The sequence below is a fragment of the Ovis aries genome, chromosome 6 (genome assembly GCF_016772045.2).
Source record: "Ovis aries strain OAR_USU_Benz2616 breed Rambouillet chromosome 6, ARS-UI_Ramb_v3.0, whole genome shotgun sequence".
NCBI classification, from domain to species: domain Eukaryota; kingdom Metazoa; phylum Chordata; class Mammalia; order Artiodactyla; family Bovidae; genus Ovis; species Ovis aries.
The window spans coordinates 67,615,533-67,636,611 of NC_056059.1; the positions used below are offsets into that span (position 1 = coordinate 67,615,533).

At 38.7% G+C, this 21,079-nt stretch overlaps 1 protein-coding gene across 9 annotated transcripts in view; it reads right to left on the minus strand.

The window, feature by feature from the left end:
• The window catches only part of TEC (tec protein tyrosine kinase), a 158,245-nt gene that overhangs the window by 106,757 nt on the left and 30,409 nt on the right, over nucleotides 1-21,079 (minus strand). The window contains exon 2 of one of the 9 annotated variants that reach the window (XM_042251381.1): nucleotides 18,106-18,187. The exons of the other annotated variants lie outside the window; for them this stretch is intronic. Coding sequence (XP_042107315.1) covers nucleotides 18,106-18,126 — 21 coding nt within the window. The 5' untranslated portion in view covers nucleotides 18,127-18,187. The remainder of the gene's footprint in view (nucleotides 1-18,105; nucleotides 18,188-21,079) is intronic. 9 annotated transcript variants of the gene reach the window in all.

Below are 21,079 nucleotides of genomic sequence, written 5' to 3' on the forward strand. Positions count from 1 at the left end.
AAGATAATCCCAACCTCCAGTGAACAAAAACATGGCTCTGAACCCCAAGCTGCAAACTAGGAAACACGTTATCTGCCAAATACTGTGAAAAGTACATCAAAATAGGAGAGGAGGCCGAGTAGATTTCCCTTATAGTAAACATCATTGTCCTGAAAGGTCAATCTACTAACCTTTTGATAAGATCAATGAAATCCAGAGAGATAAACAGACCAGAAGAGAATCAGGGAGTATCCCTGTAGAATTACTATTTATACAGAAAAATAATAAAAATTATAATCAAGCTTTCACTATTTTGCTATGTGTTGGCATTTCTAAGGACTTCCCGGGTGGCTCAGACAGTTAAGCGTCTGTCTACAATGTGGGAGACCCGGGTTCAATCCAGCACTAAGCACTTCAGATGTAGCAACTCATTTAATTCAACAAACCTATTGAAGGTACTATTCCCTAGTCATATGATAAGAATAAGAGCCAGACTTTAATACAGGCATTCTGACCACACAGCCTGCACTATTAACCGCTACACACACAACCTCTCCAGTGGAAAGGAAGAGAGAACTAAAAGGAAAAGCATATGATGCGTCATTATCAGCCTTCTATTTAGGCAGATGGCTAAAGGCAATTCCACGCAACTTCCAAATTTCAACAGATAAACTATGACTCCCAAGGCATCATTAAGAAGGACACCAATCTCTCAATACCAAAGACTAAAGAGAACAAATGAATTTATAATCAAACAGAAATAGACCCACACATTCTACCAGAGGAACAGGGAATGGCAGGAGAAGTATGAGCTCTGGAACCAGCCAAAGCCAGGTACCGGGTCAAGTCAGGCTTCTTCAGTTCTGTGAATGTGGGAAAGTCCCTCAACTTTTGTGAAACTGAGTTCTCCCTTGGGAAAGGGGACTGATGATAAGAAATGTAAATGTAATGTGCATGTCAAAGTTGTTTGATCACTGCAAGTTTCAATAACAGATCTGGGAGATTTTTTAAAAAAAGAAAAGAAATAGACCACAGAACACAAACTTACGGTTACCAAAGGGGAAAGGGGCAAGGGGGGGATAAACTAGGAGCTCGGGATTAACATACATACACTACTATAAATGAAATAGACAACTACCAAGGACCTATTGTATAGCATAGGGAACTATACTCAATATTGTATAATAACTTACATGGGAAAAGAATCTGAAATATACATATATATATATATATATATATATATATACCTGAATCATTTTGCTATACACTTGAAATGAATGCAACATTGTAAATCAACAGTACTTCAATAAGAATACATACAGACATAATTAATTTTAAGAAAACTGGAGACAATCACTCTGAGTGAAAGAATCGGTTTGATGCTCCAAAGGAAAAAACAAGATGAAACAAAATTTCAGAGTCCTCCAGGTGATTCTCCCATTTTCCACACCAAAAAGGATTGAGCCTTTCAGACAAAAGAATCACAAAGGAACCAACTCTGGGTTACAAATATCTTTTTAAAATGAAACTAAGAGCTACAACTTAAGACCCTTTTCTCTGTGTCTCCTTAACAGTGAGCACAAGAACATTCTTTTCTTTACTCTGACTGCTAATTGCTAAAAGCTTGAAAAACAACACATGAGTCTTTGAACATCAATATTCTTTTTGTATTAAAGTATTAGTTGACTTACAACACTGTGTTAGTTTAAGGTGTATAGCAAAGTAATTCAGTTATGTTTCTCAGATTATTTTCCATTGTAAGTTTTTACAAGATATGAATATAGTTCCCTGTGCTATACAGTATATCCTTGTTGCTTATCTGAATACCAATATTCTAAAGTAGAGAACAGACACTGTTCACTGTTTCACCAAAGAGAAATCCAAACCACCATGAAGTTGTATTCTCCGTCTAGTGTTACAAATCTAAGTACCAAACTAATGGTTCTCGGTTTCATGGTCTACCAATTTTAGCCAAAAGATCTAAGAACTCCTTTATCATAAAAATTCTGCCTGAAGAAAAATGTTTTTTTAAATGGCTACTAAGGTTATCCAGCCTATTATATAAATCCTTTCACAATATTTTTAATCAATCAGGGGTACAGAGATGATTATGAATTACCAAACAAGAGGACGGTAAGGAATATAGTAATTAAGAAACCCTAGTTGTCAGGGTAGAGAAAGGATGAACTCCTTACAGGAAGAAGCAGAGTGATCAAAGGTTGTTGAAATTCTCATCTTACTATGTTAAGCCATATGAAAATGTCAATGTTCAGCAATATTTTACCTATACAAATCAACAATATTATCTAACTCAGTCTAGTACTTGGCAATGCTCTGAGAGCAGTAATGTAGTTAAAGCTCTCAATTTCAGAAGTTTACATCAGAACACATTGGCTATTACACATTTCATCATAGGTTTACCAAAAAGTTTGAGCCTGTTTGTAATGTTAAGAAATCTAGCATGAATAAACATCAGACTGACAATTATCTGAGAAATCAAATGCTGTATGCCTGCCAACAGTTTCTGTGGGTTATGGTTCAATTCAAAAGTACCTAAAATGGATAGGTACTATATAGTAACAAACTTTATCCTGCTCTCTTCTACAATGTAAACCCCAGCTTAAGCCCCAATTTTCTTTTGTAAAAGGGGAACTGAACAGCAGAAACACAAGCAAAAAGAAGGGAAATGCTCGGCTGACTTTAATCAGAATAAAGGGTACATTCTAGGCTCCCCATTTAATATCACGAATTGGTGCTATTCCAGGATCAGGCACTTTTTTAGCTCTCAGCTGAGAGTAAAAGTTTAGCCTGCAAGTCTTCCTTACCTATTAAACAAGGCACCCAGGGATAAACTGTATTTTCTTAAAGTCTTGACTATGTCTCCTTTCAGCTAGTTGCTCAGTAACAGGCTACAAAGTTTTGAGTAGTTTGTTGATCTACTGAACCTAGGTCTAGATTAGACTCAAAAGGTCAAAAGGCAAAAGTTACATAAGTCAGCTGACTTATCTCTCCTGGGTATGCAGCGCCTGTCCAGCCATATGGCTGGTGATCAAGATGTTGGACTTGGGGTGGACTTGCAGTACTTCACTACAGATAGTGGTTTCCTACTGTCCATATAACACAGGTATATGCAATAATTTAACATATACTCTTTAGGGCAGGTTTGGGGTTCACAACAAAGGACCCTGCTGGGGTCTTTGGCTATGATTGTGGTTGAGGGTCTCCTGGCTGATAAAAATGAAGAAAAAAAAAGAGAGATAAAAAGAACAGCGGATGGAGAAAAAAGTTTTGACAAAAGAAACCATGAGCAATACTATTACAAGAAAATTGGTTTCACCTCTTGGCAGGTATCGAGCCAAAAGACAGACTCAAACAGAAGAGCAGAAGGAAGGATTTATTACTTGCAGCAAGTAAGGAGGACAACAAGGACGCTTCCCAGAGCATTATCTCCCCAAACAGCAAGACTGGGGCTGGAGCAAAGAGAATTCAGCATAGAACTGGGGAAAGGTTGACAGAGTCCAGCACAAGTTGATGGAAGTTGGGAGGGTCAGCAAAGGTCACCATCATCATTCCTTAGGTTCCAGTGGATCTGGAAATTGTGCCCCCACGAGGGTTTGCATTCTGCAAAACAGCTCAAGAATGTGCTTCAGGCTAATCCTGACCTTTGAAACAGTACAACTGATATATCATGGTAAAGTTATCTCCCTGGCCTGATTATATCTGCTCAGTTTTACCTTCTTTTGCTCCTATAAAATCATTAACTATTGAGACCTATTCTTCTGCAAGAGTGAGCACTGTGGCTGGGCTAGATCACAAAATGATTTAGGCCTAGGATGGCTGAGTTCTCTTCCTCTGAGGAGCCCCACCCTATCTGCTTATAATACCTCAACACATCATCTCATATACTTACACTACAGGAGATTCATAGTTAAGCATTCTAGAGAGAATCAAAAGTTGTCTTAACATAGAAACTACTCATTGATCAACTGACCACATAGGCTCCAAATATTCCTTCCACATTACTAGGTTCTGCTTCTTTGTGGGTCATTTTCTCTCAGTGAATGAGGGAATGCAACATTCAACATCAAATGTTCAAAAGACGAGGGTTTTTAAAAAGTCAATAATGAGAATAATGTTGGAGAACTGCTCCCATCACACTCAATGAATGCCACTGGCAAATGAGGATCTTGCAGTTAGCTGGTAAAAATAAAATAAAACTCTCAACATTGTAAAGTAACTATACCCCATTTAATCAGATTAACTAATTAAATGCACTGAAAAAAACAATAACATAAGTATCAAAAATGAGTTACACTTTAGAAAGAGAAATATAAATATCATATACAGAGACATATATATGGAATCTTAAGAGATGGTACTGGTGAATTTATTTTTAGGGCTGCAGTGGAGAAACAGACACGGAGAACAGACCTATGGGCAGTGGGAGGAGAGGAGGGAGAAGGGGAGATGTATTGGAGAGAGTAACAGAAATTCACAAGACCATATGTAAAATAGACAGCCAATGGGAATCTGCTCTATGACTCTGAACTCAAACAGGGGCTCGGGGACAGGTGGAAGGGTGGAATGGAGAGGGAGATGGGAGGGAGGCCCAGGAGAGCGGGGACATGGGTATACCTAAGGCTGATTCTTGTTGATGTACGACAGAAAATCACAAAATTCTGTAAAGCAATTATCCTTCAATTAAAAAAAATTTTTTAAATGAGTTATACTTAAAATACTAAAATACACTGTGTCAGACCGCTTTTTGCTCCCTTTCCCACTTGTAACCCTGTGCGCTACTCATCCTTCCCTTCTTTCCGGATGTATGGGCTAGAGATAATATTTCCCAGCCTTGGCAGCAAGTTGTGGCCATCTAACTGAAAGCCAAAGGGATGTGTGCAGACATGATATGTGGACCAGCTTCAACTTAAAGACAGGTCACTCTCCCCAGATTTAGAGCATTGTCCACCTCCTCAGTCTCATTTAGAGCATTCTCCACTTTTCTCTTAGAAAGTACACATGGCAGACACAACTTTATGCATTCAACACATGACAGTAGGGAGTAGAGGGGAAGAAGAAGGAATCTAGTCCTTGAATGACTTCATGGATCAGAGCTGCTGAATCAGCCTAGACTTGTGCTACCCTACTTTGTGAGGGATTAACACACTTCTGTCAGATTTTAGAAATGCCAAATGATGGTCTCTTTGTTATAGTGACTTAACCTTTAATCTACCTCAGGAAACACCCTTGCAAAACCTGATAAAGCTTGCTAAGGCTTTCCCAAAAAAGGGCCCTCTTTAGATCTGTGCTGACAAATGCAAATGTAAGGGAAGGAAGTCAAAAATCTTTATCATGCATTTTCATCAGAAAAATAATTTCAAGAAAACTAAATAGTTGATTCCCTCTTCGTTTAGAAGTTAAAAATTATAATCTAAATGGTACCATATATGAGATTAAAAAACATATATTCACTTTATTTTTCATGATAAAGCCTGAATCATAGTGGGTTTTTTGTTTGTTTACTATTTACTATGAAATGTAAGTGGATTCACTTTAAGTGACAGTACTCTGGCACTAGTTCTCCTCGCATAAGGGAGTTTCTGATACACAGAAAATATTTCTCTTTCTGCTTCTTGCAAATTCAGAAGGAAACAATAACCAGTGAGAACAAGGCATGAATAACAAATTTCTCAAGTAGGTCAAGTGATTTTTCAGCAACTTTTACTAGGAGAAGACATGAAAGTAATTTGGAAATTATATATAAAATAATCTATACCAAAATATGTTCCTTGACTACATTAATCTAGATTGTTTTTAATTTGAAACATTCATCGATGCCAACATATTATTTTCCTATTATTTTCAATATAGGAATAAAGAATTCAAATCATTATTGCATTCAGCTGTTTTTACAGGAAAGTAAGCTTAACAAAAAATTACAGGAACAAAAACAGTGAGACTGAGGAGGAGTCAAAAGCCTTTTAAAAGTCTTAAGAGATATCTCTTAAATGTGTGAGATAACTCTTAACAACTTGACCGCTAACTATATATTGGTGATCATTTTAAGTTTGTGGTAAGATTTATTTGATGATAACAAAATAGTACTAGGTCATTTTGGAATTTTTGGGGGGTGATGATGCTACTGTGATTCTATTTTTAAGAGTTATCTTTTAGAGATACATACTGAAATTTTGCAGACAAAATACTGTCTGTGATTTGCTTCATAATCTGGTAAAGGGGATATGGGGCTGTAGACAAAATAAAACTGTTCATGAGTTGGTAACTGTAGAAGCTGAGTGAGGCACACAGGAGTTCATTACACTTTATTTTTGTCTGCGTTTGAAAATGTCATAATAAAAACTTTTTGAAATATATTTAAAGGAACAGTAAGGTTTTCCATGTCCCTGTCATCCAACCCTTTGGAACTGGTAAGAAAGAGTACATAAAAAGATGAAAAAAGGAAGAGAAGGGGATGAGGGGAAAGACAGTCAAATAAAAGTAGAAAAAGGTGGGCGGACTCTCCTTCAAGGATATTATTACTACGCTATCCAGCTGATCACAGAAGCTCTTCCAATGATCCCAATGATTCCTTGAGTCAGCAAAGCCTCATGATAATGTAATATGATACCATTTCTTCCCCAACAAAGAGGAGTATGTGGTTTCCAGGGCCAAAAATAAAACCACAGTCTATATAACATTTGTCCTTGTTATAACTCCTCTTCTTCTATTTCCTTTCCTTTCCCCTGTTCAAATTTCATGAAAGCAGAAGTTAGCTTTTCAAGCCTAAAGCACAATAAAAAGAAAATTCTATACACACTAACAAAGCACCAAAACACAGTGGACAGTCAGATAAAGTGAGTATACCTGAACTGTAGCCTTTTTCAAAAGAATCATTAGAAAGTACCAAAGGTGAGCATCACAATTGAAACTACAAAGCACACTAAGACAAGGAGGCAAATTTGACCAGAGAATTATTTACCCTTAATTCTAAGGCTTGTGGAGCTCAAAGATGAATTTCCCCAAGTGAAATGCCAGCTGTTATATATCTGATCTCTAAAAGGATAAAATTAAACACCTATGAATACCAGTTCCATAGAAAACATTCTTTCTTATTTTTTTATTGAAGGAGAAACATTCTTATACATCACTTGCAGCAATTAAAAACTGTAAACTACATTCAAAAAGTATCATGAATATAAGCCATGATCTAATTACTGAGGAAAATGTCCACTGACTTTTGTTTATGGGATTATAATTAGTACACAAGAGTACTGGAGTGGGTTGCCGTTTCCTTCTCCAATTATATTAGTTTCAGGTATACACCAGTGATTCAATATTTTTATACACTATGACATGATTGCCATAAAAGTCTAATTATCTGTCAGCACACCAGCTTATTACAGTATTACTGACTATATTCCTCATGCTGCATGTTACTTTTCCATGTCTTATTTGTTTTATAGTCGGAAGACTGAACCTCTTCATCCCTTCACCTGTCCTTCCACCCACCTCCCCTCTGGCAACCACCAGTTTATCTTCTGTATCTGAGTCTGTTTCCACTTTGCTTTTCTTTGTTCATTTGTTTTGTTTTTTAGATTCCAAATAAAAGTAAAATCATAGCATGTGTTTTTCTCTCTCTGATTTATTTCACTTAGACCTGGAAGGTAACCAGGTCCATCCATGTTGCTGCAAATGGCAAGATTTCATTCTTTCTTATAGCCAAGTAGTATTCCATTGTGTATATATACCACATCTTCTTTATCCATTCATCTATCAATGAACGCTAGCTACTCATAAATAATGCTTCAATGAAGACTTACGGGTATATGTCTTTTTGAGTCACTGTTTTGTTTTCTTCAGATAAAGACCCAGAAGTGGAACTGTTGGATCATTTGGTAGCTCTATTTTTTAACTCTTTTTGAGGAAATTCCATACAGTTTTCTATAGTGGCTGCACCAATTTACATTCCCCCCAACACAGCACAGTGGTTCCCTTTCCTCAACACTTGTTGTTTTTTCTTCTTGCTAAGAGCCGATCTCACAAGTGGGAGGTGATACCTCATAGTGGTTTTGATTTGCATGTCCCTGGTGGTGAGTGACAATGGAGCAACTTTTCCTATGCCTTGTTTATCTTCTTTGGGGAAATGTCTATTCAGGTCCTCTGCCCATATTTTAATTGGGGCTTTTGTTTGTTGATACTGAGTTGTAGGAGTTCTTTGGATATCAACCCCTTATCAAATATACAATTTACAAATATCTTCCCCTGTTCAGTGGGTTGTCTTTTTGTTTTGTTGACTTCATCAAAGGCTTAGTTTGATGTAGTGCCATTTGTTTATTTTTGTTATTGTGGCCCTAACAGCATATTAAAAAAATATTACTAAGATAAATATAAAAAAAGATTACTGCCCATGTGTTCTAGGAGTTTTGTAGTTTCAGGTCCTATATTCAAGTCTTTAATCCACTTTGAGTTTATATTTTAGTATGGTATAAGAAAAGCAATATACATAAATCTGCTGCATTTCTATATACTAATAACAAACTATCGGAAAGAGAAATAAAGCAAACAATGCCCTTTACAATTGGAATAAATTTAACTGATGAGATGAGATACCTATACTCTGAAAACTCCTAAGACACTGAGGAAAGAAACTGAAAACAAGGCAAATAAATGGAAAGATATACCACTCTCATAGACTGGAAGAATCAATATCATTTAGATGTGCTACCCAAAGCAACCTACAGATTCAATGTAATCCATATCAAAATACCAATGTCATTTTTCATAGAACTAAAACAAATAATCCTGAATTTGTCTGGAATCACATGCATGCTAAGTCGCCTCAGTACGACTCTTTGCGACCCCGTGCTCTGTCCACCAGGCTCCTCTGTCCATGGGATTCTCTAGGCAAGAATACTGGAGTAAATTGCCATTCCTTCCTTCAAAAGATCCTCCCAACTAAGGGATCAAACTCGAGCCTCTTACATCTCCTGCACTGGCAGGCAGGTTCTCTGCCACTAGCACCAGCTGGAAAGTTTGGAACCACAAATGACCGCAAATAGATAAAACAATTTTAAGAGAGAAGAACAAAGCTGGGGTATAACACTCCCTGATTTCAAACTATACTACAAACTTATAGTGCTGTAATCAAAACTGTATGGCACTGACACAGAAAGACACACAGATCAGTGGAACACAATAGAGAGCCCCCTAATAAACCTACACTCACACAGTCAAGCTACAGCAAAAGAGGCAAGCATATACAATGGAAGAAAAGACAATCTCTTCAATAAGTGGTGTTGGGGAGATTCCCCGGGGCTCAGTGGTCAAGAATCCACCTGCCACTGCAGGAGACAAGAGTTCAATCTCTGATCTGAGAAGATCCCTCATGCCATGTGGAGCAACTAAGCCCGTGCACCACAGCTATTGAGCCTGTGCTTTAGAGCCCAGGAGCTGTAACTACTGAGCTCATGTGCCACAACTACTAAAGTCTGTGCTCAGCAATAGGAGAAGCCACCATAATGAGAAGCTCATACACGGTAGTGAGAGAGTAGTCTCCATTCCCCACAACTAGAGAAAAACCCATGTAACAAAGACCCAGCACAGCCAAAAATAAATACATGAAATTATTTTTCCAAAAAGAAAAGAATAAAACTAAATAAACAAACGGTGTTGGGAAAACTGGATAGCTATACACAAAAGAATGGAACTGGACCTTTCTCATACACACTCTCCCTAATGAAGTAAATTGATAATGTACTTCCCTGTTCTTGGCTCTACCCATCACTGCCATTGTCTGAACCACTTATGACACGTAATACTGTTGTTTTCAAAAACAGATGCAAGTTCACTGACACTCCTCCCAGGGAATTTGAGTAGGATTTTGATTCCTTCAACTCATAGAGGACAGCAGAAGGGATACTGGGTAATCTGTGAGGCTAGGCCAGAAAAGGCCAAGTAGCTTCTGTCTTGTTTTTTCAGACTTCTCATTCTTGGGACAGTCTTACATGGAACCTAGCTACCATAATGAGAGAAGCTCCTGCCAAACAGAGAAGTCACATACAGGTGTTCCAGTGCAGAATTCCTGCTGAGCCCAGCCTTCAAATCATCCCAGCCCAAAAGCTTGAGACAGATAAGTGAAAAAACCCTCAGATGATTCCAGCTCTCAGCTGTCCAAGTTGCTCCCAGCTATCAAGTTTTCTAAGATAAGAGCATGAGATATTGTGGAGCAAACATTCCCACTGGGCCCTAGTCCAATATTTAGCCTACAGAATCCACGAGTGTAATAAAGTGGTTGTGATTGTGTGCTGGTAAGTTTAAGGTGGTTAGTTACACAGCAATACATAACCAGGACATATAATTAATATACTTTATCATTCCTGATCATCTCATTCTCATTTCATTCATCTCTAATCCCTTTCAACCATCTTCCTTCCCTTAAATGTTTCCTCTTTTTCACTTATCCATCTTTTCACCAAGTTCAGTTGATGACATAATCTGTCCACAATAATAATTTCAGGGATTCATATATGGTCATTCATTCTGGCATTTATTGCAAAGCCGTGATGTATGAAAACTATGCAGGAGGCACTGAGGAGGTAACAAAGGTTAGCAAGACAAGAACTCTGCTCTAGGCAGGCACAGGGAAAAGCAATTTAAAAACAAAGAGCTACAATGCAATCTGTTGAGGGCCATACAAGTGACATGGACAAGTTGTTTTGGAACACCGATAAACCTTAAAAATTACTAACATGTAATCACTAAAGAGGAACAACTACCCCTCTTCAAAATATGGTGGACCATGTCAATGAGCATATTACAGAATTACAATCAAATTAACTGTAATTTAATGAAATTACAGAATTAAAAATACGTTTCCATGGGGGAGAAAGATTTATTCAATACACATACTACAAATCTTTGGAAAGAAACAAGGCCATTCTGGGTCTTAAATAATTGGGAAATGGTTTCACGGAACTTCCAGAATTCTGACAGATAGCTGGATGTACACCAACACATGAATAAAAGTATTAATAGATGTTAATATTCTGGTCTGTATAATCACTTCCACATATAACAGATATGAAAATGTTGTTCTTACTGAGTGGCTTGATTTTTATCTGAATCATAAACAGGAAAGAAAAGTTTAAAATGGCATGTGTTCACTCTCATTTTCAGAAGTTATGTACTGGCTCTCCATCATGAGATTTACTTTGGCATGTTTTGTTGTGAAGAAAAGAACTTAAAGACAAAAGCAGAAGTCTTGGTTACAGAAGAATGACTCTTTTAACTACATATATCCTTCACTTTACAGACCAAATGCATTCCAAGTATATGACTGAAATTAAAATAAAATTTAACTAGAGTAACATGTCTGTTTGAATTCAATTACAGAATTAAAAACATATTTTCATGGGGGCAAGATTTATTCAATACACATACTACAAATCTTCGGAAAGAAAAAGGCCATTCCGAGTGTTAAAGAATTGAGAAATGGTTTCATGGAACTTCCAGAATTTGTCAACAGCTTGAACTGAAATTTAGTAGTTACAGAACTTTCACTTCGTCATCATCCTACTATTTTCAACTACTTTCTCCAAAACAAAAGTTTTCCCCACATAAGCATTCCCTAACCATACCAAGATTCTGAAGCTAGATACTTCTCCTTTGGGGGTGACAGCCAAGCATTAAATCTTAACATCATGTTTGGCCAACAGACGGTTGCATATTTCAGTGCAACTGAAAATTTCATTTGAAAAATTATATTCTATTAAAGAAACCAATGCCCAATTTTTTTCCCAGTGCTGTGTGAAATTATAAAAATCAACTTGACATAAACAAGCCATACTGGGACTTCCCTGGTGGTCCAGTGGTTAAGAATCTGTCTTCCAACACAGGGGATGTAGGTTCTATCCCTGGTCAGGGAACTAAGATCCCATACGCTAGGGGACAACAAAGCCCTCGTTCCACTGCCCCTGATCCCCTGCGTTCTTGAGCCCACATGCCACAACACGACAAGTGCATGCACCATAGCGAGAAGCTCTTGCACTGCAACTAGAGAGAGCCCGTGTATCACAATGAAGCCCGTATACCACAGCCAAAATTTAAAAAAAAAAAAAAAAAGGCAATGCTGATATTTAGGCAGCCACAACAGAATAAATTAGCTGATATCTATGTATGTATGTACATATATGATGGAGAAGGAAATGGCAGCCCAGTCCAGTATTCTTACCTGGGAAACCCCATGGACAGAGGAGCCTGGTAGGACAGTCCACGGGGTCGTAAAGAGTCAGACACGATTGAGCCCATGTGCACATACATACGCTATACAGATACATAAATCTCCATTCCATTCCACAGCAATTTCTCAGAAGCATATTACCAAGTATTTCTCCCACCCTGAATAATACTCTGTCTTAACAAAAAATCAAGCAAAACAAAGTATAACATTTGGCAGGATCCAGCAACCAGTACACTGCCTGAAATACAATAGGTATTCAATAAGTACTTGATAGCTTAACAATTTCACTCTATTTAAGCCTTGGTGGTATTTACCTCAGAAGCCAAACCACAAAAGAAACAGAAGTATCTACTTTCAGATCCTTCACCATTTTTAATTTTTCCTGTTGTCACTGCACAGATTTGCAGGAAAAATCTTTTTCAAAAGTACATCTATCTGTATTGCAAATCATCAGGGTCTTTGTCTTTTAATCATAAATCACCAAAAAAAAAAAAAAACCAGGATCTTTCTCTCCTCTGAGATGTTCCAGAGGATTAAGTCTGACCTATGCAAGAAGTTCTTTTTCCTGACGGGGTTGGCAGCTCAAAGCTCTGGGTCTCACCCATCTCTGATGTTGGGAAATGATGGTGTTTCCTCCCAGATCTCCTGCTCTGTCTCGTCGATGTGGCAGGTCTTTGTCCGCCACTATTCTGAATCCCTTGTTACAGTATAAATGTGAGCCTCACGGTGTAGAAGAATCTTTTCTGCCCTCAGCTGACAATGCAACTGAAAGCAAAACTCACAAAATCTAAAGTCCTATGACGTTATCTCTAAGATTAATGCCTTGAAGCTGAGGAGCTCTAATGTTGTCAGCTCTAAAATTTTATGTAGCTCAACATTTTGGAAACCTACTTGTTCCCTATATTACCACTGTATTCAGTTCAGTTCAGTCGCACAGTTGTGTCCAGCTCTTTGCGACCCCATGAATTACAGCACGCCAGGCCTCCCTGTCCATCACCAACTTCAGGAGTTCACGCAAACTCATGTCCATCGAGTCGGTGATGCCATCCAGCCATCTCATCCTCTGTCGTCCCCTTCTCCTCCTGCCCCCAATCCTTCCCAGCATCAGAGTCTTTTCCAATGAGTCAACTCTTCGCATCAAGTGGCCAAAGTACTGGAGTTTCAGCTTTAGCATCGGTCTTTCCAAAGAACACCCAAGACTGATCTCCTTTAGGATGGACTGGTTGGTTCTCCTTGCAGTCCAAGGGGCTCTCAAGAGTCTTCTCCCACACCACAGTTCAAAAGCATCAATTCTTCGGTGCTCAGCCTTCTTCACAGTCCAACTCTCACATCCATACATGACCACTGGAAAAACCATAGCCTTGACTAGATGGACCTTTGTTGGAAAAGTAATGTCTCTGCTTTTCAATATGCTATCTAGGTTGGTCATAACTTTTCTTCCAAGGAGTAAGCATCTTTTAATTCCATGGCTGCAATCACCATCTGCAGTGATTTTGGAGCCCCAAAAAATAAAGTCTGACACTGTTTCCACTGTTTTCCCATCTATTTCCCATGAAGTGAGGGGACCAGATGCCATGATATTCGTTTTCTGAATGTTGAGCTTTAAGCCAACTTTTTCACTCTCCTCTTTCACTTTCATCAAGAGGCTTTTAGTTCCTCTTCACTTTCTGCCATAAGGATGGTGTCATCTGCATATCTGAGGTTATTGATATTTCTCCCGGCAATCTTGATTCCAGCTTGTGCTTCTTCCAGTCCAGCGTTTCTCATGATGTCCTCTGCATATAAGTTAAACAAGCAAAGTGACAATATACAGCCTTGATATACTCCTTTTCCTATTTGGAACCAGTCTGTTGTTCCATGTCCAGTTCTAACTGTTGCTTCCTGACCTGCATATAGGTTTCTCAAGAGGCAGGTCAGGTGGTCTGGTATTCCCATCTCTTTCAGAATTTTCCACAGTTTATTGTGATCCACACAGTCAAAGGCTTTGGCATAGTCAATAAAGCAGAAATAGATGTTTTTCTGGAACTCTCTTGCTTTTTCCATGATCCAGCGGATGTTGGCAATTTGATCTCTGGTTCCTCTGCCTTTTCTAAAACCAGCCTGAACATCAGGGAGTTCCCAGTTCACGTATTGCTGAAGCCTGGCTTGGAGAATTTTGAGCATTACTTTACTAGAATGTGAGATGAGTGCAACTGTGCGGTAGTTTGAGCATTCTTTGGCATTGCCTTTCTTAGGGATTGGAATGAAAACGGACCTTTTCCAGTCCTGTGGCCACTGCTGAGTTTTCCAAATTTGCTGGCATATTGAGTGCAGCACTTTCACAGCATCATCTTTCAGGATTTGCAATAGCTCAACTGGAATTCCATCACCTCCACTAGCTTTGTTCGTAGTGATGCTTTCTAAGGCCCACTTGACTTCACATTCCAGGATGTCTGGATCTAGGTGAGTGATCACACCATCATGATTATCTTGGTCGTGAAGATCTCTTTTGTACAATTCTTCTGTGTATTCTTGCCACCTCTTCTTAATATCTTCTGCTTCTGTTAGGTCCATACCATTTCTGTCCTTTATTGAGCCCATGTTTGCATGAAGTGTTCCCTTGGTATCTGTAATTTTCTTGAAGAGATCTCTAGTCATTCCCAGTCTGTTCTTTTCCTCTATTTCTTTGCATTGATCGCTGAGGAAGGCTTTCTTATCTCTCCTTGCTATTCTTTGGAATTCTGCCACTGTTTAATACCACTGTATTAATACCACTGTATTCAGTTCAGTTCAATCGCTCAGTCGTGTCCGACTCATTGCGACCCCATGAATCACAGCATGCCAGGCCTCCCTGCCCATCACCAACTCCCAGAGTTCACTCAGACTCACGTCCATCGAGTCAGTGATGCCATCCAGCCATCTCATCCTCTGTCGCACCCTTCTCCTCCTGTCCCCAATCCCTCCCAGCATCAGAGTCTTTTCCAATGAGTCAACTCTTTGCATGAGGTGGCCAGAGTACTGGAGTTTCAGCTTTAGCATCATTCCTTCCAAAGAAATCCCAGGGCTGATCTCCTTCAGAATGGACTGGTTGGATCTCCTTGCAGTCCAAGGGACTCTCAAGAGTCTTCTCCAACACCACGCTTCAAAAGCATCAATTCTCGGTGCTCAGCCTTCTTCACAGTCCAACTCTCACATCCATACATGACCACAGGAAAAAACATAGCCTTGACTAGATGGACCTTAGTCCGCAAAGTAATGTCTCTGCTTTTGAATATGCTATCTAGGTTGGTCATAACTTTCCTTCCAAGGAGTAAGTGTCTTTTAATTTCTTGGCTGCAATCACCATCTGCAGTGATTTTGGAGCCCCAAAAAAATAAAGTCTGACACTGTTTCCACTGTTTCTCCATCTATTTCCCATGGGGTGATGGGACCGGATGCCATGATCTTCGTTTTCTGAATGTTGAGCTTTAAGCCAACTTTTTCACTCTCCTCTATTACTTTCATCAAGAGGCTTTTTAGTTCCTCTTCACTTTCTGCCATAATGGTGGTGTCATCTGCATATCTGAGGTTATTGATATTTTTCCCTGCAATTTTGATTCCAGCTTGTGTTTCTTCCAGTCCAGCGTTTCTCATGATGTCCTCTGCATATAAGTTAAATAATCAGGATGACAATATACAGCCTTGACGTACTTCTTTTCCTATCTGGAACCAGTCTGTTGTTCCATGTCCAGTTCTAACTGTTGCTTCCTGGCCTGCATACAGACAGCCGGCGCAGTAAGCGCAGGCGGAGGCAGCGGCCAGCGCACTAAGCTCAGCCGAGACCTACCCCACGTCCGAGATCAGGGACAGCAGCCTAGAGTGCCAGGCTGCGCCTTGGCCGAGAGGAGCTACCCTGCCCCCGAGGGCAGGGATGGCAGCCGGGAGGAGCCACCCCGCCTCCGAGGCCAGGGGCGGCGCCCGAGGCCACGGCCAGAAGGAGCAACCCCACACCGGAAGCCAGGGGCGGCTGCTGGGAGGAGCAACCCCGCTTCCAAGGAGTGGTGGCTGCCCCGGCGCAGGAGGGCCTAGAGGAGCCATCCCTCGCTGAAGGTCAGGAATGGCGGCGAGAGGAGATACCCCTCATCCAAGGTAAGGATCAGGGGCTGTGCTTTGCTGGAGCAGCCGTGAAGAGATACCCCACCCCCAAGGTAAGAGAAACCCAAGTAATATGGTAGGTGTTGCAAGAGGGCATCAGAGGGCAGACACACTGAAACCATACCACTGTATTAAACACAGGAAATTCAGCCATCTAGAAGGCAAGCCTATATCTTTTGACATATTATCTCTAAAAATTTTAATGTCTCCTGACAGAGCTGTAGAAGAGACAACCAATGGTTCTTTATACATTATCCTAAAGATTTCCTTCCCTATGTCACCCTGTCATCTTATTTCACCAATTACTTACATTAGAACTCCTGGTTTAAGCAGAATGATTTAGTAGAAGGAACCTAACTTTTTTTCTATTGGAATATGGTTGATTTACAAGACTGTGTTAGTTTCAGGTGTACAGGAAAGTGATTCTGTTATACATACACATATATGTAGTCTTTTTTCATATTCTTTTCCATTATAGGTTATAAGATATTACATATAGTTCCCTGTACTATATAGTATGGCCTTGTTTTTACCTATTTTATATATAGTATTGATAGTTTGTATCTGCTAATCTCGAGCTCCTAATTTATCCCTCCCCCACCTCCTTTCCCCTTTGGTAATCATAAATTTGTCTTCTACATCTGTGAGCCTGTTTCTGTTTTGTAAATAAGATCATTTGTGTCATATTTTAGATTCTACATATAAGTGATATCATATGATATTTGTCTTTGTCTGACTTACTTCATTTAGTTTGATAATCTCTAGGTCCATCCATGTTGCTGCAAATGGAATTATTTCATTCTTTTTACAGCTGAGTAATATTCCATTGTATATACATCCCACCTCTTCTTTATCCATTCATGTGTCAATGGGCATATATGCTACTTTCACGTCTTGGCTACTGTAACTAGTGCTGCTATGAACATTGGGATGCACATATACTTTGTACTAGAGTTTTCTCCAGATAAATGCCCAGTAGTGGGATTGCTGGATCATATGGTGACTCTATTTTTAGTTTTTTAAGAAACCTCCATACTACTTTCCATGGGGGCTGCACCAATTTACCTTCCCACCAACAGTGTAGGAGGTTTCCCTTTTCTTCACATCCTCCCTAGCATTTAATGTTTGTGGACTTTTTAATGATGGACATTCTGACTACTATGAGATAAGTAGTTTTGATTTGCATTTCCCAGATAATTAGTGATATTAAGCCTCTTCTCATGTGCCTTGGGCCACCTGTATGTCTTCTCCGGAGAAATATCTATTTAGGTCTTCCGCCCATTTTTTGATTGGGTTGTTTGATTTTTTGTTATTGAATTGTCTTGGCTGTTCATATATTTCGGAAATTAAGCCCTTATCAGTCACATTGTTTGTAAATATTTTCTCCCAGTCCATAGGCTGTCTTTTCATTTTGTTTATGGTTTCTTTCGCTACACAAAAGCTTATATGTTTGATTAGGTCCCATTTATTTATTTTTGCTTCTATTTCTATTGTCTTGGGAGACCGACCTAAGGAGACATTGCTACACTTTACGTCAGAGAATGTTTTGCCTATAGGAGCCTGAACTTTTAAATCTGACTGACCTGGCTCTAAATCTTAGCTTTGCCATTTATTAGCTGTATAACTTCATACAAGTTACTTAACTCGTTTGACACTATTCCCTTACCTTCATAATGAGGATAATGGTACCACCCTTAATGGAGTAACATGAGGTATAAATCAGAAAAATGCACATAAAGTTTCTTATACACAGCAGTCAGTTCATTTTGCCATACCTTTGTTTTGAACTGATACATGTCTTCATATTCCACAACTGTTAACTGAGTATCTGCTAAGTGCCAGATATGCTATCAGATTCTGGGAATAAAGCAGAAGACAGAGCCAATAAGGTATCCACAACGTAGGAGAAAGGACATATATAATGGAAAGTAAAAATATCATTAACCATGTGGTAAGTGCTATATCACAGATGGATACAAGCTTCAGCTCTGCCCGAAGGTAGGAGGTAGAAAGATAATCAGAGAAGATGACGTCTGAGCTGGGGTAAGGGCTGAGTTAGTTGTCACCTATGGAAGATGGTCGAACAAGGGCTCAACCCCACTAAATGCAAGGTGAGTTTGAAGAAAAACAGTAAAAACAACTTCCATTAATTTAAACATATTCTATTTCAATAATCCTTTCTTTCTTCCATTTCTACCCGAATACACACACATATTCCCAAAGGAGAGAATGGTATTTACACTATCAAAAAGAAATCAAAATCCAAACTGATTCTTTTCCAGCCTTGTATTCATTTGTTCATTCATTTTTCAACCAAAGAGTTTGTTTAAAATCTACTCTACATCTAACGCTGTGAGAGGGTTACAACAGTGCAATGGAAAACACAGGCCTCACCTTCTTCAAGCTTACACTCCAGCAGAGTTTCTGTCTAAAGCTTTAAAGAGCCCTCTCCTCCAATATCCTTCTCAAGTGCCATACAGAGAACTGTGACGTTTACAGCTTATTCACATCCAAGTTATTTGTTTACAGAAAATGAGAGCTGGGTACTCCAATAATTAGAATCATCGGGTCCAAACCTCTCTACCGATAATTCGGAGTACACAAAAGCTGAGTTTACAAATACTACTTCCCTCTCTTTGTTCATTAATACTATTATTAGGACCTTAATTTTTAAAACTAACAACTCACTGTAGCTATTTTTAAGAATTCTAGATTAAAATTATGTTTTTAAAAATGTCATTCAAATGTAAAGTTTCATAAACACAAAGTCACAGCCCCTTAGCTTTTAAAATTGCACCCCCACTCAGAATTTCATTAAATGAGTTAATACACAGGAAGCACTCAGAAGAGCACATGCACTTAAGTGTCACGTGTTCACTCTTAGTCTTACCATTTTAATTTTTGTAGTGCTACTATTATCACTAAGAAATTAAAATGTGCAAGAGTCCCATAGTAAGTGCAAGTGCCATTTTATAAATGAAGAAAGAAAAGAGAATGTAACTAATATAATACCTTTAAGAATAGAAATCTTGTGTCCTTACTTTCAGACTTTTATAGTAAAAGTCTGACTACATTAGATAGCTGATTAACTACATTAAAATTTTTATTTTTATTGATTTACAATTTATACCTTGTGTACATTCAGAGAGAAATTGAGACACCTTACAATAAAAATACATCACTATTCACAATAGCCAAGCAGCACTATTCACAATAGCCAAGACATAGAAACGACCTAAATGCCCATCAACAAATGAACAGATAAAGGAGATGTGGTACATTACTCAGCCATAAGAAAAGAAAGAAACAATCCATCTGCAGCAACACGGAGCAACACAGATGGACCTAGAGATTATCATACTAAGTAAGTCAGAAAGACAGATAACATGATTACCACTTATATGTGGAATCTAAAATATGATACAAGTGAACTTATCTGTGAAACAGAAACAGAAACAGAGAACAGACTTGTGACAGACAAAGGGGAGTGGTGTGGAGGGAGGGAGGGATTGGGAGTTTGGGGTTAGCAGATGCAAACTATTATATATAGAATGGATAAACAACAAGGTCCTAGTGCATAGCACAGGGAACTATATTCAATGTCCTGTAATAAGCCACAATGGAAAGGATATGAAGAAGTATATATATATATATATATGTGTGTGTGCATGTATAACTGAATCACTCTGCTGTACAGAAGAAATTAACATAACATTGTAAATCAATTATACTTCAATAAAGTAAAATTTTAAAAACTACATGAACATGGGAATTTCCTGGAGGCCCAGTGGTTAGGACTCCATGCTTTCACTGCCAAGGGCCCAGGTTCCATCCCTGGTCAGGAACCTAAGAGCCACAAGCCATATGACTCCATCAAAAAAGAAAAAAAAGAAAAAGAAACATGGACAGAATTTAACCAAAGATGTGTAAGGCTTATGCACTGGAAACTACAAAATGCTGTTAAAAGAAATTTAAGACCAAAATAAAGGGAAAGATGTCCATGCTCAAGGACTGAAATTCTTAATATTGCTAAAGTGGTACTCATTATCAAATGATTCTACAGATTCAACATAATCTGTATCAAAATTCCAATTGCCTTTTTTTTTTTTTTTTTTCAAAAATGGACAAGCTAATACTAAAACTAACACAGTAATGCTGAATAGCCATTTAATCTTGAAAAACAAAAGGTTGGTGGTCTCATAGTCCCAATTTCAAAGGGAATGGCAACCCACTCCAGTACTCTCACCTGGAGAATTCCATGGACAGAGGAAACTGGTGGGCTACAGTCCACGTGGTTGCAGAGTCAGACACAACTGAGCAACTAACACTTTCACTTTCACTAAATATTACAGGAATTCAAACAGTGTAATATTATATAAAGACAGATGTACAGATCAACAGTATAAAACTGGGAGTCCAGAAAGAAACCCCACACATCAATGGTTAATTGATTTTTGATGAGCATGCCAAGACTATTCCACAAGGAAAGAGTAGTCTTTGCAACAAATGGTCCTGAGACAACTAGATATAAGCGAATTTGGATCCCTACTTCACACCAAAAACAAAAGTGATTTCTAAATGGATCAAAGACAGTGTAAAAACTAAAATTACAAAAACTCTCAGAAGGAAACATAGCAGTATGATTTTAGTTCACACAATGGTTTTTTAAACACAACTTCAAGAAGAGCACAAGTGACGAAAGAGAGAAACTGGACTTCAACTCAAAAACTTCTGTATGTCTAGGGACAC